General features: G+C 43.6%; 1 protein-coding gene across 1 annotated transcript in view; it reads left to right on the top strand.

Annotated features, from left to right (window-relative positions):
* The window catches only part of DNAJC7 (DnaJ heat shock protein family (Hsp40) member C7), a gene marked incomplete at its 5' end in the record, with an annotated part of 1,180,673 nt that overhangs the window by 133,997 nt on the left and 1,027,235 nt on the right, over positions 1 to 19,441 (top strand). The window contains 1 exon segment of the mRNA XM_044054736.1: positions 13,670 to 13,788. Coding sequence (XP_043910671.1) covers positions 13,670 to 13,788 — 119 coding nt within the window.

The raw sequence follows: 19,441 nt of genomic DNA, 5'->3' as shown, positions 1-19,441 counted from the left end.
CCCAGGGGATCAAATCTCATTCCACCAGGGCTGCATCTACTTCTACAGCCTTTCTTAGAGGTGTTCCTACCAGGGACATTCTAGAAGCTGCTACCTGGAGATCAGTTCATACTTTCACCAAACATTACCATTTACCTTTCTTCTCTAACTCCATTGCTTGGTTTGCCACTGCTGTCCTGCAGGGCCGTATAGCTGGTCCTAATGCTGTATAATTCCCTCCACCCAACCATAGCTTTGGGAATCTACCCAAAAGTATTGACTGCAGCAGTGAAACACGAAGAACGTAGTACAGATGTTCTTCGTCTCCCCTTGCTGCAGTCCTGACTATTGGGTATAGTCCGCGTCCCAGTCGGCCCGAATAGCAGTATAAGGCTGGCGTCGGTCATGGCGCTTTAGACTGACGCCAGTACGTCAGGGTACTAATGCGCATGACCGACGCCATTTCCTCAGTCTTTTGCCGCATGGTCCGATGCAGAAGCAATTTTGCGAGTGCAGGTTGGCGTTCTGAGATTTTTCGAAACCGGAGCTTCAGACCGAAACAGAGTTGGCTAAGTAACCCGTTGGGAACATTTTGGTTTTTCTTGCCTCAGTATTTAACCGGATGTCAGAAAAAGTGAATAACTGTATTTCTTGTGGGAAGCAGATACCGCATAGGGATTATCATACATTGTGTATACCTTGTTTGGGGCCTGAGCACGACGTTGTTGGTTGCCGCTCTTGTGCTAAATTTAACAAGCGCACTATTAAGAGGAGGCTTGATTGTGCTAGGTTAGTGTTTGGGAAGCGTTGCAATTATAATATGCCGTCGGCGCCCGCTTCATCCAAGAAGCGCAAGGACAAAACAGTGAAGCCTAGGGTGAGGAACCGCAGTCCCGGACGCCGGTCCTTTAGAAGGCTCAGGGGAGCCAGAGGTTTTGCCAGGAGTCTCTATGGAGTCTCAGGCAGATACTTTACTGTTACAGGATGTGCCCTCTCAGGAGGTAGGCCAGGCTGAGGGGCTTCTCAGGTAACTGTTCTTCCCTCTCTTCCCAAGGTAGTTAGGGCCTCTCCTTCTGTTGCCAAAGCTTCTTAGAGGTAGGCCAAGTTCAGCTTCTGTGGGGCTTCTCCTAGCATTTCGGGCTCTGTGCCTAAGAAACATATGTTTAAAATGGCAGAAGATTTGATTACTCTGATTAGAGGTTCTATGGCCCCGCCTGATAAGAGGCCTAGGGTGGAACAGGAGTTTGATAGTTTTGAACAGTGTTCACAAGCTTCAGAGTCTTCTGTGGAAGACTTGCAAGAGTTTCCTGCTTATTCTGATTCTGATGTGGATGATTCCACTCCTACAGCTTCTCCTCCTGAGGATTTTTCATTTTCAGAGACTCTTCACTCCATGAGGGAGCACTTTAAATGGGAAGGCCAGGATTACTCTGATTCCAGGAAAAGGCTTAGGGAATTCTTGTTTTTACCCCAGCATAGGCCCTTAGCTATTCCTCCTGTATTGCATGTGGTGGAGGATGTTTTTGCAGAGGCTTCCCTGAACCCTGACTCCTTGCCTCCTGCTCCTGTTAAGCCTGATAGGTATTATAGGGTGCCCGAAGCTCATAAGTATTTGTTTAAGAGTCCCAGGGGACCCAGAAACTGTTTCTCAGGGGCCTAAAGGTGTTAAAGCTTCTGTGGTTAAAAATCCTGTACCCTCTGATAGAGGCAAGGGCTTTGGATAGGTGGGGTAAGAAGGTATATACTTCTTCCACTCTAGCCATGAGGGCGTTGAATTGTCAGTTTCATATGCTGAAATATCAGAATTATCTCCTTTCACAATTGAAATCTAAGGTGGATGCTTTGGCGGAAGGTATTGAGTGTAAAGAATTGCTAGATTTGGTTCATGTGTCTGAACAAGTGGGTAAGCATTCTTTGCAGTGTGGTTTTGATGCTGTTCAGGCCTCCTCGAGGGTGGCTGCTACTAGTTCTGTTCTTCGCAGACATGCCTGGTTGAAGGATCAGAATTTAGCTGAGCATGTTAAGACCAGGATTTTGGATGCTCCTTTACAGTCTGATGTGTTGTTTGGACCGCCTGTGGAAGCAGTTTTAAAGAAAATGGAGGACAAAGCTAAGTCTATGCAGACTGTTTCAGATTTTTTGCAGGTGCAGCCTCCAAGTTTAGTAGAAATTGGCCTGCTAAGGGGTGGACATATCCTGCTTATGGTTCCCAGTCTAGGGGTAGGTCTAGACGTGGTAGGGGCAGGGCTCAAGGTTCTTTAGGCCTAGATCAGACAGTTCACCTGCTCAGACTTCTGGTGAGGGCAGGGGTCAGTCCTTTCGTAAGCAGAACCACTGACCTGCCTTTTCAGCTGCCAGTGGGCTCTCGTCTGGCAGCTCCTTTGGGAGGAAGATTGTCTCTTTTCAAAGAAAATTGGGATTTAATCACTCAAGACAGATGGGTGCTGGATATCATTCATCACGGTTACAGATTTTATTTCCACACAATGCCCCCTTTCAAAGGCATGCCAGATGTTCCTCCTTCACAAAGAAAAGAGGCTCACAAGCAAGTTTCTCAGTTACTCCAGATAGGGGCCATTCAGCCAGTTCCTGTATCAGAAAGGGCTTGGATTTTATTCTCGCCTGTTCCTAGTACCAAAGAAGGGGAACACGTGGAGACCAATTTTGGATTTATCTATCCTCAACACTTATCTGGACATTCCCAAGTTCAAGATGTTGACGTTACAGCAACTGTTACCTCTGCTGGGCAAGGATCACTGGATGGTAACTTTGGATCTCAAGGAAGCCTACCTTCATGTGCCTATAAGGCTAAGTTGCAGGAAGTATCTGCGATTTCGAACTGGAGATTTTCATTATCAGTTCTCTGCATTGCCCTTTGGCTTATCTACTGCGCCCAGAGTATTCACAAAGGTTCTGGCTCCAGTGATAGCTTACTTCAGGCTTCAAGGCATTCAAATCTATCCGTACTTGGACGACTGCCTGATTCTGGCTCAAGAAAGGGAAGACCTTCTACAACATCTGGAATATGTCATAGCAGTGCTGAGATGCCTAGGGTATTCTGTGAACGAAATAAAGTCCAGTCTAGTACCCTCTCAAGACATGTGCTTTCTGGGTGTGAGACTGAATACAGCAGCCCAGATGGCCTTTTTAACCCCGGACAAACAAGAGTCTGTCACTTTACTTCCATCAACTATCTCATCAGTCCGTGCTGACTGCAAGGACAGTCCTTCAAGCATTAGGGTTCATGGCATCTTGTATTCTGGTGCTTCCCAATGCCAAACTGCATATGAGGAAGCTGCAATGGTATCTCAAAAATGTATGGACACAGCACTACCAAGATTTCGACACTGTCATTCACATAATACCTTGCCTTCAAAAGGAATTCTTGTGGTGGGCTCAGGAATGTCACCTAAACAAGGGACTCTCTGTGACCCGGCCAGAGGCGAGTCAGATTTTAACGACAGATGCCTCGGACACTGCTTGGGGAGCTCATCTAAATGGAAAGTGGATACAAGACAAGTGGCCTGCCAGACTACAGCATCTACATATCAACATGAAGGAGATGTTAGCAGTCCAGTTTGCTTTGATGGCGTTCAAGGAGTTACTTCTTCCAGGGCAGGTGTTGATTCTAACAGACAACACAACTGTCATGTGGTACATCAACAAGCAAGGGGAACACATTCTTATCCTCTATGCAGGCAAGCAATGATTTTATGGGAGACTGCTAAGCCTGCAACTGACTCTTCAGGCAAGGTTTCTGCCAGGAGCACAGAACTCCCTAGCAGATGTATTAAGCAGACAAATCATGGATCCCCACGAGTGGAAACTGGATCTTCATGTATTTCAGAAATTGACAGTGTCATGGGGAACTCCAGACATAGATCTGTTCGCTTCTCCACTAAACCACCAGCTGCCAAAGTATTGCACAAAGGGGTTTCATCACACAGCTTGGAAAGTGGATGCTCTGTCTTTCAGTTGGAAAAACCTTCATGTCTATGCCTTTCCACCTCTGCCTCTTCTTCCAAAGGTATTATTAAAGGTCAGACAAGACAGGCCAAGGATGATTTTGATAGCTCCAGATTGGCCTCGCAACACTGGTACCCACTTCTAAGGAGTCTTGTAAAGAAGCCTCCATGGCCTTTACCTCTGATTCCTCATCTGTTATCTCAGAAGGACGGTCATCTGCTCAATGTCAAGCTTCAATCTCTTCATCTCACAGCTTGGCATATTCTGTGTTGAAGCACAGCAGGTCTCAGCTTCCTCAACAAGTTTTAAATGTGATTATGGAAGCTAGAAGGCCTAGTACTAGGAGAGTGTACGAGAAAAATGGAAGAGATTTTTATTTTGGAGTACAGCAAAGAATTTGGAGATTTCGAGCCTAATCTGAGTGTGGCTCTTCAATATCTTACTGAATTATTGGACAAAGGTTTGTCCTTCTCTTCCATAAAGATTCATGCTGCAGCAATTTCAGCTCACTATGATTGTGACCCACCTTTGTTTCGCATCCTTTGTTCAAGCAGTTTCTTAGAGGGCAAAGAATATAAGACCCCAATGAGCTCCTACTCCTGCTTGGGATCTCAATTTTGTGTTGGAAAACTTACTCTACAACCTTTTGAGCCTGCAGCTACTGCTGAATTGAAATATTTGTCATGGAAGACTGCTTTTCTGTTGGCTATTACTTCTGCAAGAAGGGTGTCTGAGTTGCAGGCCCTTATGGCAGTAGAGCCCTTTTTGGTTTTCCATAAGGACAGGGTTTCATTACGTACTAATCCTTCCTTTATGCCTAAGGTGGTTTCTAGTGTGGCTAAACCAAACTATTCATTTGCCTACGTTTTTTGCAGATCCTCAAAATAAAGGGGAAAAGATTTTGCACACTTTAGATGTACACAGGCAATTGCGTTATTATTTGAGCAGGACTAAAAATTTTAGGCAGTCTCAGCAGTTACTTGTTTTTTTTGCTTTGAGTTCACAGGGCAAACCTGTGTCAAAACAAACTATTTCTAGGTGGATTGGCTTTTGCATTGCATTTTGTTATTCCCATCATGGCAAAGAGGTTCCAGCTGGGATTAGGCCTCATTCCACTAGGGCTACTGCCACTTCAACAGCATTTCTAAGGGGGGTGGCAACTAAGGATATTCTGGAAGCAGCTACTTGGAGTTCAGTGCATACTTTCTCTAGGCATTATCACCTGCCTATATACTCCAAGACTAGGGCTGGTTTTGCCACAGCTGTTTTACAAGGCATGTTGTCAGCTCCTGCTACTTTATAATTTGCCAGCCTCCCTTACCTCTGCTTTGGGATTCTACCCAATAGTCAGGACTGCAGCAAGGGACGAAGAACATAGTACAGTTTTGTACCTACCATAAATGTAGTTGTTCGAGGATTCCCATGCTGCAGTCCAATTTACCCACCCTCCTTCCCCTCTGTGTTTCAGGGTGGTTGTGTAGGTGAGTTTACATGCTTATATTTTTGTATATATTGCTGTATATATTGTACATGTTTTTGGTGCAGGTTGTTTTGGGACTTGTCTTTTTGGGTCTTCTGACATCTGGGGCAAGAAAAGACTGAGGAAATGACGTCGGTCATGCGCATTAGTACCCTGACGTACTGACGTCAGTCTAAGGCGCCATGACCGACGTCAGCCTTATACTCTGCTATTCGGGCCGACTGGGATGCGGACTATACCCAATAGTCAGGACTGCAGCAAGGGAATCCTCGAACATCTACATTTATGGTAGGTACAAAACTGTACTTTGTGTACACTTACCATAAATATAGATGTTCGAGTGTATTCACTGTTGCAGTCCTGGATGTTCTTTGTGTTTCATTGTTGCAGTCATTACATTTGGGTAATCTGCTGACAGGTTGACCTCAGTCGGCCTGAATTCCAAAGTCTTAGGTCCTGCGTCGGTTGCTGTCTTCTCTTCCATGACGTCAGGTCGTCAGGGGAGTAAAACATGCAGCCAATGCCATTTTCTTTAGAATTTCTTGCAGCGCGGTGCCCGAAGCAGAAGCATTTCGTAAGTGCCAGTCGGCCGACTACTGAAATATTCGAGTTTGAGTTTCAGAACCGAAGTCTTCACTAAAGCTAAGTCCCCCATTGGGGAAACTTTTTTCTTGATTTTTACAGATGTCAGAAAAAGTTAATAATTGTATTACTTGTGGGAAGCAAATACCCCATAAGGATTTCTATTTATACTGTATTCCTTGCCTAGGCCCTGATCACAACGTGCCTGGCTGTCAGTTTTGTGCTAGATTTAACCAACGCACTATTAAGCGTCTGTATAATTTTGCATCCAAGTATTTTGGAAACAGATTTAACTACCCAGAAATGTCGTTGGATAGCAGTCCGACTACCGGAGTACATAAAAAATGCAAAGAAAAGGACAGAGAAAGGCAGTAGAGATCCAAAACCGACGACGGCGCTTCTAAGCCAGTCACCGGTTCACCGGTACTCCAGTGAGGCGCTTTCGCAGCCCCTGATACCCGCTACCTTCGAGTTGCAGGCCTCTACCGACACCCATGTGGAGTCCGGCATGCCGCATGATATTCAAGGTATTGGACTGATGGATGATAATCCCTCAGATGGGTCCGGAGCTGCTGAGCAGACACCAGCTTCTGAGGGTGTATTCAGACTTCAACATTTATATATCAAACCGATGAAAGCTGCAAAACCGAAGGCAAAGACATCTTCTAAAACTAAAACGACGACGCCTGAGCCATGTGCACAGGCCTCTATGCCTAAACTGATCAAAATGGCTGAAGACCTTATTACCTTGATCAGGGGTACCCATCCCCCTCCAGGTAAGAGGCCTAGGCAAGACACTGACTATGAAGCTTCAGATCAGGTTTATATTTCTTCTGATTCCTCTTCTGATCAGGAATTATCTTTATCTCCCTATGAGGACTCTGATGCTGAGGAGTCCATTCCATCTGCTTCTCCTCCTGAGGATTATTATTTTGGAGAAACCTTGCATACTTTGAGGGAGCATTTTCACTGGGAGAATCAAGACTTCTCAGAATCAAAAAAGAGGCTCAGGGATTTCCTTCTTCCTCAGCACAAGCCTTTAGCCTTTCCCCCTATTTGACATTGTGGATTATGTGTTTTCGAAGTCAAGCCTGACCCCTGACTCCTTATCTCCGGCTCCCAGTAAGCCTGACAGATAGATATTACAGGGTCCCTGACTCTCATAAATTTTTATTTAGAAACCCTGCTGCTGATCCTGAAACTATTTCACAGGGTCCAAAGGGAGTTAAGGCCTCAACAGCAAAAAACCCTACCCCCTCCGACAGAGTTTCAAGGGCACTGGACAGATGGGGGGAAAAAAGGTTTATACATCTGCAACCTTGACAATCAGGGCCTTAAACTGTCAATTTCATATGCTTAAATACCAACAACATGTTATGGGATTGCTGAAACAGAAAATGATGATTTCAGAATGTGCAGAAAATAAGGAATTGCAGGAATTATTGCATGCAGCTGAACAATTTGGAAAGCATACTTTGCAATGTGGTTTTGATTCTTTAGAGGCCTCCTGCAGGGCCGCAGTTACTGGATCTGTGATTAGGAGGCATGCCTGGTTAAAGGAACAAAATTTGCCTGATCATGTTAATGCTAAATTACTAAAGGCACCTTTACAGCATGATTCTCTGTTTGGTATTAAGGCAGAAGAGGTTTTAAAGAAAATGGAAGACAAAACTAAATCTATGCCACCTAGATTCAGTAGACACTGGCCTACAAAAATTGGTCCTTTCCTGTGCCAGACAGAGCTCAAAGGGGCAAATCCAGATGCCCTAATGGTTCCAGGTACCAGGCTCAAGCCTCATACAGGTCAAAGCAATGGGGCGCATCCACCTCCAAATTGGGAGGAGGTAAAGCGCAAACCTACAGAAAGCAATCCCAATGACTTCCCTCTGCCTACATCAAGCACTCCTCTTTTGGCACTACCCATAGGGGGAAAATTAGCACGTTTTGCTCAAAATTGGCAGTTAATAACCCAGGACAAGTGGGTACTAAACAGCATATCACAGGAATACAGATTCCATTTCCACACTCTGCCAATGGTATATGGTTGGCCAGATCTGCCAAAAAACAATGGGCAGAGGCACAGAAACAGGTTAACGTCCCTCATGGATATGGGGGCCATTCTGGCAGTACCAGAACAGGAAAAAGGACAAGGTTTTTAATTGACTGTTCTTGGTACCTAGAAAGGACAAGGCCTGGTGGCCAATACTGGATTTATCGATTTTTGAACACACCTGGATATTCCAAAATTCAAAATGCTCACTTTGCAACAGCTTCTGCCCATGCTGGGCAAGAATGCTTGGCTGGTGACTTTAGACCTAAAAGAGGCATACCTGCATGTCCCAGTAAGACAGTCGTGCAGAAGATACCTCAGATTCAAAACTGGCTTAATGCATTACCAATTCTCTGCACTGCCCTTTGGCTTATCTACTGCGCTCAGGGTCTTTACAAAGTGCCTGGCACCAGTGATTGCATTTTGCAGACCAGTAATTGCATTTTGCAGACAAAGAAGTATTCAAATATATCCTTACTTGGACGAGTGTCTCATTCAAGCAGAGAACATGGACACTCTTCTACGACACCTGGTGTTTGTGAAAAGGCTTCTAACATACCTAGGGTACACAATAAATGAAAATAAATCACAACTGGTACCCTCTCAAAAGATAATATTCCTGGGTGCAAGCTTCAATACAACTGCTCAGATGGCTTACCTCACGCCAGACAAAGGCAACTGACTACTTACTTCAAACTGATGGCAACAAAAACCCATTCTTCTGCAAGACAAATTCTGCAGGCTCTGGGCTTCATGGCATTCTGCATCCTACTAATTCCATATGCAAGACTGCATATGAGGAAACTTCAGTGGTACCTAAAAAGTTTATGGAGTCAACATTCACACAGTCTGGAAACAATGGTTTCTCTCATTCCCTGCCTGCAACAGGAGTTTCTGTGGTGGGCAAAGGCCTGTCACCAAAACATGGGACGGCTCTTCACTCTACCCCCTGCCAGCCAAACCTTAACAGACGCATCAGATTATGCCTGGGGGCCCACATTTCAGGAAGATGCATTCAGGGCATACGGGCACCAAATCAAATGCATCTACATATCAACCAGAAAGAGATGCTAGCTGTTCAAAATGCCCTGACAGCCTTCAAGGACTTACTTCATCCAGGACAACTACTGATAGACTGAAAACACCACAGTCATGTGGTATAAAAACAAGCAAGGGGGCACACACACTCATACCCCCTTTGCAGATTAGCCATGGCACCGTGGGGCACAACTTTGACCTACCAAATCTTCATGCTCAATTCCTGCCAGGAAAACAAAACACTCTGGCAGACGATTTAAGCAGAAACCTTATGGATCCTCACAAGTGGAAACTAAATCCACAAGTCTTCAGCATGATAGCAGAGAAATGGGGGAGCCCAGACATAGATTTATTTGCCTCTCCTCAGAATTATCAACTGAAAAGATTCTCCACAAGGACTCATCACAGACAAGCATGGAAAGTGGACGCCCAATCCTTCAGTTGGAAAAACCTATCAGTTTACGCCTTTCCTCCTCTGCCTCTTCTACCCAAGGTCCTCCTAAAAGTCAGACAAGAGATGCCAAAGATATTAATTGCCCCGGACTGGCCCCATCAATACTGGTACCCAATCCTAAGGAACTTCTCCCAATACCCAGCTTGGACCTTGCCTCAAAAACCACAACTACTGTCCCAGCAAAACAATCCGATCCTGCACAATCAACTACAGACTCTGAACCTGGCAGCATGGCTAATCCTGTAATCATACAAACGACACCTCTCAGTAAAGCTGTGATGGATGTCATTTTGGAAGCCAGAAGGCCTAGTACTAGAAAATCTTATGCTGACAAATTGAAGAGATTCTGTGCTTGGAATCTAGCACAAGGTACTGATAAAGCAGAACCGCATATTCCTCCGATATTTCAATACTTAACTGAGATGCTCTTTCTCCTCAATCAAAATCCATGCCTCTGCCATTTCGGCTCATTAAAATACAGAGCCACCAATCTTTTCTCATCCTTTACTAAAGCAGTATCTTAGAGGAGCAAAAAATTTAAGGACTCCTAGAAGATCATTACCTGCATGGGACCTCAATTATGTGTTGGAAAAGCTCACCCTGCCCCCATTTGAACCAGCTGCTACCGCTGATATAAAGTTCTCATCATGGAAAATAACTCTGCTACTAGAAATTACTTCAGCAAGAAGAGTTTCAGAGCTACAGGCCCTCATGGCTGTAGACTTTTTTCATATTTTACCCAGACAGGGTGTCTCTGAAGACAAATCCTACTTTTATGCCTAAGGTAATTTCCAGTGTGGCTCTTAACCAAGCAATTCATCTGCCAACTTTTTATCCAAATCCGCAGAACAAAGGGGAGAGAATTCTGCATTCCTTGGACGTACACAGCTAAGATTCTACTTGAGCAGGACTAAAGCTCAAAGAAAAACTGAGCAATTACTAGTGTCCTATGCTGCAGAGTCAGAAGGAAAGGCTATTTCAAAGCAGACAATTTCAAAGTGGATAAGCCATTGCATCCGTTTCTGCTACTTACACCATGGCAAACATGTGCCCAAGGGCATAAGATCTCACTCCATCAGGGCTGCAGCTACTTCAGCAGCCTTTCTCAGAGGAGTACCAACCAAGGACATTCTAGAGGCTGCTAGTTGGAGTTCTGTTCACACCTTTACAAAGCATTACCATTTACCTCTCTAAGTCCAGGGCAGGATTTACCACTGCAGTGCTGCAGGGCCTTATAGCCTCACCTAATGCTGTTTAGCTCCATCCTCTCAATCATAGCTTTGGGATTCTACCCAAATGTAATGACTGCAACAATGAAACACGAAGAACATAGTACAGTTGTGTACACTTTCCATAAATGTAGATGTTAGAGTGTATTCACTGTTGCAGTCCAGGTTACCCTCCCGCCATCCCCCTGTCATTCTGCAGCTTATCTTTCCTTCTCTATCTTCTACAACCCATGTGATATATTTGCTTGTAGATGAAGGTAAAGTTTATATTGATGCATGTATATATATTTATAAATATTTGTAATATTGCTACCTTTTTTGGGGTACCTGACATCGGGGGCAAGAAAAACTAAAGAAAATGGCGTCTGCTGCATGTTTTATACCCCTGTCGACCTGATGTCATGGAAGAGAAGACCGCAACCGACGAAGGACCCAAGGCTTTGGAATTCAGCCCGACTGAGGGCAACCTGCCAACAGATTACCCAAACGTAATGACTGCAACAATGAATACACTCTTAACATCTACATTTATGGTAAGTGTACACAACTGTACTTTATTTATGTCGCAAATTAAGGATGTTACCATTTGTTGCTCACAAAATCACAAATGTAGGGTATTTACAAGGACTTTATAACTGAATGTAGCATAAATGCACATTACAGATGCGCTAATATGTTTAGCTATGGGTTGAAAAATGTGAAGGTTTAAGGTGAGTGATTTGGCCAGCAGCTTATGTATTAATCGAGTCAATAAAAAAAGTAGTGAAGTAGACAGGTTATTGATTCTGAGTGACATTTTTACATACGAGTTTTTACGTAGGGTAGTGACATTTGTGCTTTTGCTTTACGCTGATAGGTTTTCCTATTTCAAGCGAAAGTGAATGCTTAAGTTATTATACTGCACTCAGCTATTCAGTGAGTCATTAAAGTAGAAGTGTGCTCTTGATACAGAATGTAAGAAGTGGGCTATTTGGTATTTTCTACCGCTGTATTACTCAAAAAAAAAAAAAAAAAAAAAAAAAAAAAAGGCTTGTGTTGACTAAATGTAGTAGAACAAAGTTAATGTGATCCCTTCCCAACATAGATTTTGCACTGCAGTCAGTGTGATATCCTCACACTAGGCCAATAATCAAGGAGCCTGAATCCTCACCACTGGCACTGGAGAAGGACATTCATTTGGAATACAAATGGATATACTCAGTATTTCCAGATGCAGACCTGTCTATAGAGCACAATTTCCCTTAAGAGCACACAGGGGACACACTCAGTCTGGGGACTAGATCTCTGTCTCCTTCCAGGTCCCCAGTAAGACTCCCCACTGGAACAGCTGCAGGGTTAAGTCCTTAGCGGAGTGTGCAAGTAAAGTCCTCCAGCACCCTCTCTGTGAAACCAGTGCTTCGTGTTCCTGCTTCAAGTAGCACACACACACACACACACACACACACACACACACACACACACACACACACACACACACACACACACACACCTGGGAAAGGCTGGCACAGATCTACCTGCTGTCACCTTCTGCCCCAGAGTATGAAGTAGTTATCACTGCCACCAGACACTCCACAATAAGCTACTCTAAAGCCCTTAACAAAGGGTGTCCAGTTATACTGTGTTCTATTATACTTCTTCGTTATCTGAAGAAGTTGTGAACAAAAACGTACTGCTGTGGTCAGTGTTAGTGAGTGCTGTGCTTTTATACCCTTGAATAAAATGTGATTCTGTGGAAACTGCTATCCAGGCACCTTTTTTATACTGTGCAATATTAATAATGATACAAATGGTAGTAGTTGATTAATACAGCTAGGCCTTCAGGAGTGGCCCACGTAGTGTCCACATATAAGTGCAAGCACTCTCAAAGATTAAATACATTCTAAAAGGACCAGTCACAATAAATGTTTTAACTATATTTAATAATAATTAAACAAGCATGAAATACTGAGTATATATTTACAGTAAACCACAGAGTTCAAATCACAGGAAATATTGAAAATAACATTGATGGACAGACACAAACAAAAAGAAAAACAATATCTGAACTAAGCTTCACTATATTTTCCTGACTGAATCTAGGAGAATTACTTTTCCCTACTTGATAGAGCAAGGCAGATGATGATGTGAATGGTCCTTGTTGTCAGGCCCAAGACAGATCGCTCAATACTGAGCGATTTCCCACTGTAATATCTAAAACATAATTTCCAAGATGGCTGTCAGAATTATCTCATAGTATCCTCCTTTGAAGCTGAGACAGGAATTTAGTATAGACAGCTACAATACACACACAAATGTTTATGGCAGTGACCTGGGGCCATGAAACAGTTATAGTACGTCCCCTTTCTTTACAGAGGCTATTAAACAATGGCTTGTCCCAGACCTACTGACTCCAGTTCCATTCAGCACAGTGATGTGCTGTACTGATGGCTTAACAGCTAATAACACTAGCAACGTTACAAACACATTTTGATTTTCAAATGCCATACAGTTCTAATACATCTGTAACATGAGCAGTTGCACAAATCAGTTCGATATTCAAATGCCATGCAGTTCTGAAACATTTATAACACAAGCATTTTGTACAAGTCAGTTTGATATTCAAAGGACATATTCTTTACAGAACTCTAGCTGGCTGTGTTGGCACTAGCCCATATCATCACAGCCAGTTCAGCAGAAGGGCTAATGTAGTCTGAAAGCTTAAGTAGACTGTATTGTAAAAGCAGTGTTGATCCTCCATGTTAATCCTTTCTTAAGTTGCTACGATTGTTCTTTAGAGGGGGGAAAAAGGCAGAATGAAACTTGCACTGTTGACATATTAGTTTATTGGAAATTAAAAGCAATGTGTTTCGATATGTTTTTAATTAATTTTTCCTTTCTGTTGTATGTCCTAGGTAGTATTTTGTATGGACCGCGCCCTAGAATTTGCCCCTGCTTGCCATCGATTCAAAATCCTAAAAGCAGAATGCTTAGCTCTGCTGGGTCGATATCCTGAAGCCCAGTCTGTGGCAAGGTAAGCAACATAAAAATGTGGTAACCTAGCCATGCTGTCTTTTTTTTTCTTGAAGAAATAAAGTACTGCAATAAGTGTGCAGAAACATTATGCTGATAGATTATAATACTGTTTCAAAGTTTTTGAATCGGAGCAAAAGTGTTTATCTCTGCATGTAAGTTACTGTAATTAATTGTGGTAGCTACTTTTGGTTATGTAACTTGTATGGCTTTCTCCAGTGAACCTTTTGTAAGATTGACTAGTTGTGCTGGATTTTAGCTTAATGGGAACATTATTGCTATTTAGGGCTACTGAAATTTTTGACTTTAGAACAGAAGCGTTCTCCAGTAAGAAATATAGTCATGTCATTAGCTACACTGGTAGCCAAAGCAGCATACTGTCTAGTAGTGATGGATGGTAAAATAGGTGGTGGTCAGTATAAATAAATATATATATATATATATATATATATATATATATATATATATATATATATATAATTTATAAAGGAAGAGCAGATAAGGAGGTGGTGCACACTGTAGATCACATTGAACGTTGGATATGTCACCCCCCCCCTTGCAAAGGGTTGATATACCAATCCCCCCTCTTCATTATGAATAATGTGGTAAATTGCGTTAGTATGTCAGAGGAAGAAAGACATTGTTGATGGGGATCAATAATTAATGATTGATGCTGTTTGGCACACCTTGACTGCATCAACAGAATCTGCATAAACTTTAGACCGTTCTCTCGTAACTTGATACTACCTTCTTGAGAAAGACCAGTCCTAAGCATTGCGTCTTAGTATAAAAAGGTAAAATAAATTTCCACGATGGCTGCACACTAATAAACAGCTTTCTTTCTTCACACTGGGAGAGCTGAAATTAACTGTAAAATGAGCCAGTGATTTTGTCAGCTTGAGTAAAATTCAGTTACTAGCTAGTAAGTATGCTTGCTGTATGCCAGCAGAGAAGATGTTCAGAGAACCTGAAAGAAAATCACTCAAAAAAAGGTGAGGAGAGAAAACTGTCTGAGAAAAATCCTGCAACTGTTCAGCAAAAAGTAATTCATGTTTCATATTTGGTAACAGTTGGCTAAGTAATTTAGAGGAAAAAGTCAATCTGTATTAAGAGGTGATTAAAATAAATGAAACATTGAATGAGTATATCAACTCAAATAAAAAAAAATCTGGAAAAAATAGAAGCTTTAATTTGCTATTCAGATGACCTGGTAAAGCTGCTAAATCAGAGGTTGAAATGAAGAAAAGCTGTCTGATTATGAGTCTTTTTAAGAGCGGTTTCAAAAATGGTAGTTTAGAAGACCGAGCTTGCAGAGAAAACCTAAGATATCTAATTTTATTTTCATTCTTCCTCAACAAATGGGTTCGGATCTGACTTGGCTGCATACTCTAGACTTTGGATCCAACTTCCTGAGAACACTGGAAAAATATGAAGGTCTCTCCAAACACCATTATATTGGGCGACTTCAACTACCCAAACATAGACTGGCAACATTACTCTAGCTCCAACACCCTAGCCCAAAGGTTCCTAGAATTTATAAACTCAAATGCTATGGAACAACTTGTTACCACTCCCACAAGAGGGGAAAACATACTGGACCTGATCATCACAAACATGGGGACTCTATGCTCCAGACCAGAAGTGTATCCCTCACTGGTAAGATCAGACCATAAACTAATCTCACTGGATATTCACATCCCGACCCCACCCTCTGCCCAGAAAACCACAGTGAAAAACTTCTCTAAAGCAAATTTCACACTCCTCAAAACCGTGGAATCCTTCAAAGCCCCGGCCTGTGGAAAATACGCCCAGACTGCAGAATCCTTTATAAACGCATTCTATGAACACCTTCAGGAATGCATGGATCTTGCAATCCCAAATAAAACCAAGACCCAATCCTCCAAAGGCAGATGTCCTGTCTGGTGGACCCCAGCCATAAACAAACTATACAATAGAAGGAGGAAGCTACTACATGATAGAGCAAAATCCCAAAAAGGGAAGGCATCTCTGATCAGTATTAGCAAAAAATTATGGGCACTCATAAAATCGTCTAAGGCCAGCTTTGAGAGAAAAATTGCACAGGACACTAAGGATAATCACAAGGCTTTCTTTAGTTATGTTAGGAACCTGGGTGGGAATTCCCAGATATGCTCAGAATTAGTCCAAATGACAAAAAATACACCGACATCTCAGATGCTCAGGTAAGAGCCGCCCTCTCCAAAACAAAAAACACAGCATCAATGGGACCAGACTGTGTCCCGGGCTGCGTCCTACATGAACTCCAAGAAGAGCTAAACCCAAACTTAAAACTACTGTTGAATCTCAGCCTTACTACAGGATATGTACCCAGAGAGTGGCGTACAGCAACAGTGGTCCCGCTCCACAAAGGTGGTGCCTCAATGGATCCTGGAAACTTGTCGCCCCATAAGCCTGACTAGCTTGGCCTGCAAAGCTATGGAAAGGATCATCGTTGACCTCATAAATAAAGATATTGGGGACCTACAGACACTGGATCCTACCCAGTTCGGCTTTAAGGGCAGATCCTGCCTCTTAAACCTGTCGATTTCTTTGAAACCGTCACCAAGGCCATTGACGAGAGGAAGGTGGTCCACACAGCCTACCTGGACCTCGCAAAAGCCTTCGATACAATACCCCACTCGGGCATTATAGATAAGCTCACCAGCTTAAATATAAACCCCTATGTCACTAGATGGGTTGCAAACTGGCTCAAGGACAGAACCCACATGGTTAGATTTGCTGGAGCCATGTCAGACTCCAAACCAGTTACAAGTGGCGTCCCACAAGGCTCAGTCCTGGGACTTCTCTTGTTCGGTATATATTTGTCAGAGGTACAGGCCAACACAGAAGGACTGTGGCTGACCAAGTTCGCAGATGACTGCAAACTGGGCGCCATAATAGACTGTCCAGCCGACACAAGCATCCTCCAAAAGGGTCTCATAGAAACAGACAACTGGTGCCAGAGCCATGGCCTCAAGCTAAATGCCAAAAAGTGTATAGTCATCCCCTTTGGCAAAACAAAGTGCCACAAATTACCACATAGGTGGTAATCCATTAAGTACAGAAGAAGCAATTAGGGACCTGGGGACCCAAGTTGATAGCAATCTCTTATTTGACAACCACGTGGCCAAAGTGGTTAGAAGAACATTTTATATAGCCCACCTAATCATGAAGGGATTCACATCTAGATCAGGGGGAGGTCATCGTGCCTCTTTACTCATCCCTCATCAGGCCGATAATGGAGTACAATGCCCCTTTTGGGATGTACCTTACCAGACACCTGCAGCAACTGGAAAGACCCCAAAAGTACCTCACCAAGAGGATCAAAGGGCTCAAACAGATGCCATATGCTGCCCGGTTAAAGAAACTCCAGCTCTACTTAGTGGCATACCGCCTGCTCAGAGGCGATCTGTGCCTGACGTATAAAGCCATGTCCAACCCAGAATTAATGGACATGCTGCACCTCATAAAATCCAAATCCCATTGAGCTACGCGCTCGAGAGACTAACTTCGGCACTGAAATAAATAGGACATGCTGGAGGGACAGATTCATAACCCAGAGGCTCCCTTCACTCTGGAATAAAATCCCAGTCCAGGTTAGGCAGAGTCCCTCATTGACCCTCTTCAAGAGGAATCTTGATGAGTGGATGGGAGATCGTAGGTTTACCCCGGGTATCACTTCTGTGTCACTGTTAGACAGAGGCGCAGTATACTAACCTCGAAAAAGGGCATAGCAAAATTAATTTAAAATGGGTGGCGAAAGCCAAACACACACTGGCTAGGCTTATAAATGCCCTAGGGCAGATAGCCTAGTATGAACCCATGAACCTATGAACTCTCAAACTCCCTCTACCCATAATGCCCTTGTCCATCCTCAGTACCTCAGGTTTTGTTTGTCACCATCGTGCTCAGATGTAGGGTCCTTCAAACTCGGATGCTCACAAGGAGTGTGTTTTCTCTGATACGCCTGCTTGGAAACCAACTGTAACATTTGCTTTACCTTTAATCCAAAGGCTTTGGCTGACTGATGCATCAAGCTAATCCTAAAGTCTTCTTCCTTCTGCAACATCTTCTGGGGCTCAAACCCCTGGCAAATCTACAAAATCTGCTCCACTGGACTTTGGAGCCACTGACAAAAATTCTAAAATCCTCTGATCAGACATCCATTAATCCAAAAACTAGATCTTCGGATCCAAAACCATCAGATCACAGTGCATTACATCCAGTCATCATATCAGCCAGTCTTACGGCTCCTAATCCCAGACCTTCTGATCTGAAACCTGTCACCTCACAAGTTCATCCTGGATCTGATTTCTCCAACCCTGTACTTTCCTTTCTTGCAGACTCCTAAGAAACATTCCAGGCCACAGTCCATCATGTCCTCCAGAAGTTTATCAGAAGTAGATGTGGAGAGGATGATGTGAAAATTTCTCAGAGCACAGATCCAGATTGGTGGTGGTGGTGGGGGTCATACCTGCTCCATCCCCTATAGGATCCGTGAGTCTTTCATCCACTTCTTACTAGTCTCCCTCCTTCTCCAATCTGTCCCACAGTTTCGGAGCTGCAGGATCAGACCTCCTCGAAAGGTCCAGAGTTGGATCCAAAGAAAATTTTCTCTTCGACACCAACAGCATCCCTGATTAGTCCTGCTCCAATGCCTTTGGACCAGAATGGGTCCTGTAGCCAGAGTGTCTGCATTGGGTCATTGGGACCAGGATAGACTCTAATGTTGTTGGATCCATCCCTGCTTCTCTTGAGCCTTGGTACTGGATAGTTCAGGTCTGGTGCCATCCTCTAGGCATGGATCTGGTAGGAGCTGTGTGCTGCCTGCAATGGAACTCTATTCCAGTGTGGTTAGCCATGGCTTCTCCAGGCCCACTTGCCTTTGAGGTTGTGGAAGGTGCTTTTTCTCTTGACTGTTCCTCATCCCTCAGATCCAGTCCCTCTAATCTCTTTAGTTCCAAGCTCTGAGTCTATCAGGCCTATTTCACAGGGACAGCCAGTTCCAGCTAGTTTCCATGCAGTTTCTGTAGAGGAACTCCCCCTCTTTTCAGATACTTCCATGAACATCACCTAGAGGAGACCTATCAGAAGAGATTGTAAGAGGAGGCACAGATTCCCCACTGGAATCTGTCATTGAGGATACAGGTTTCTATAAAGAAGGGGTCCTCCAGATCACCACCAGATGAGATCTCCTTTGGAGATGCATTAGATGTCCTCTGACAGAAAGGTGGTTGGTATTCCGAAAATCTTTCTCCATAAAAATAATTTTTGGAAAATGTTTGGTTCCGGCCCATCTACGTCTTGGGTTTGATGCTTCATGAGTAGTCTCTCAAGCAGTCTGTAGTGCAAGAGATTTTTTGTCATTGGAGCCAAACTTACTTCGGCTGCTTTACTTTCTCCCCCAACAATTGCAGCAGATATTTTGCCCTGCCCCCCCCTTGGGGGGGGGGGTCACCAAGAGATGCTGTAGTCCAAGTTTGGCCATTTGGTCTTTCTTTACACGTGTCCTTCACTTCCCTTGATTCACAAATTTCTACAGAAAACAGTCCAGTTGAAGAGTGTGGTCATCCTCGTTACTCCCTATTGGCCTCGACAGGTGTGATTCCCTTTCCTTTGCTCTCATCTTTGTTATC

Source organism: Protopterus annectens, chromosome 13.part0 (assembly GCF_019279795.1).
Source record: "Protopterus annectens isolate FY-2018-M chromosome 13.part0, PAN1.0, whole genome shotgun sequence".
NCBI lineage: Eukaryota > Metazoa > Chordata > Ceratodontiformes > Protopteridae > Protopterus > Protopterus annectens.
The sequence above is the reverse complement of the archived record's forward strand: the minus strand, read 5'-3'. Positions and strand labels throughout refer to the sequence as shown.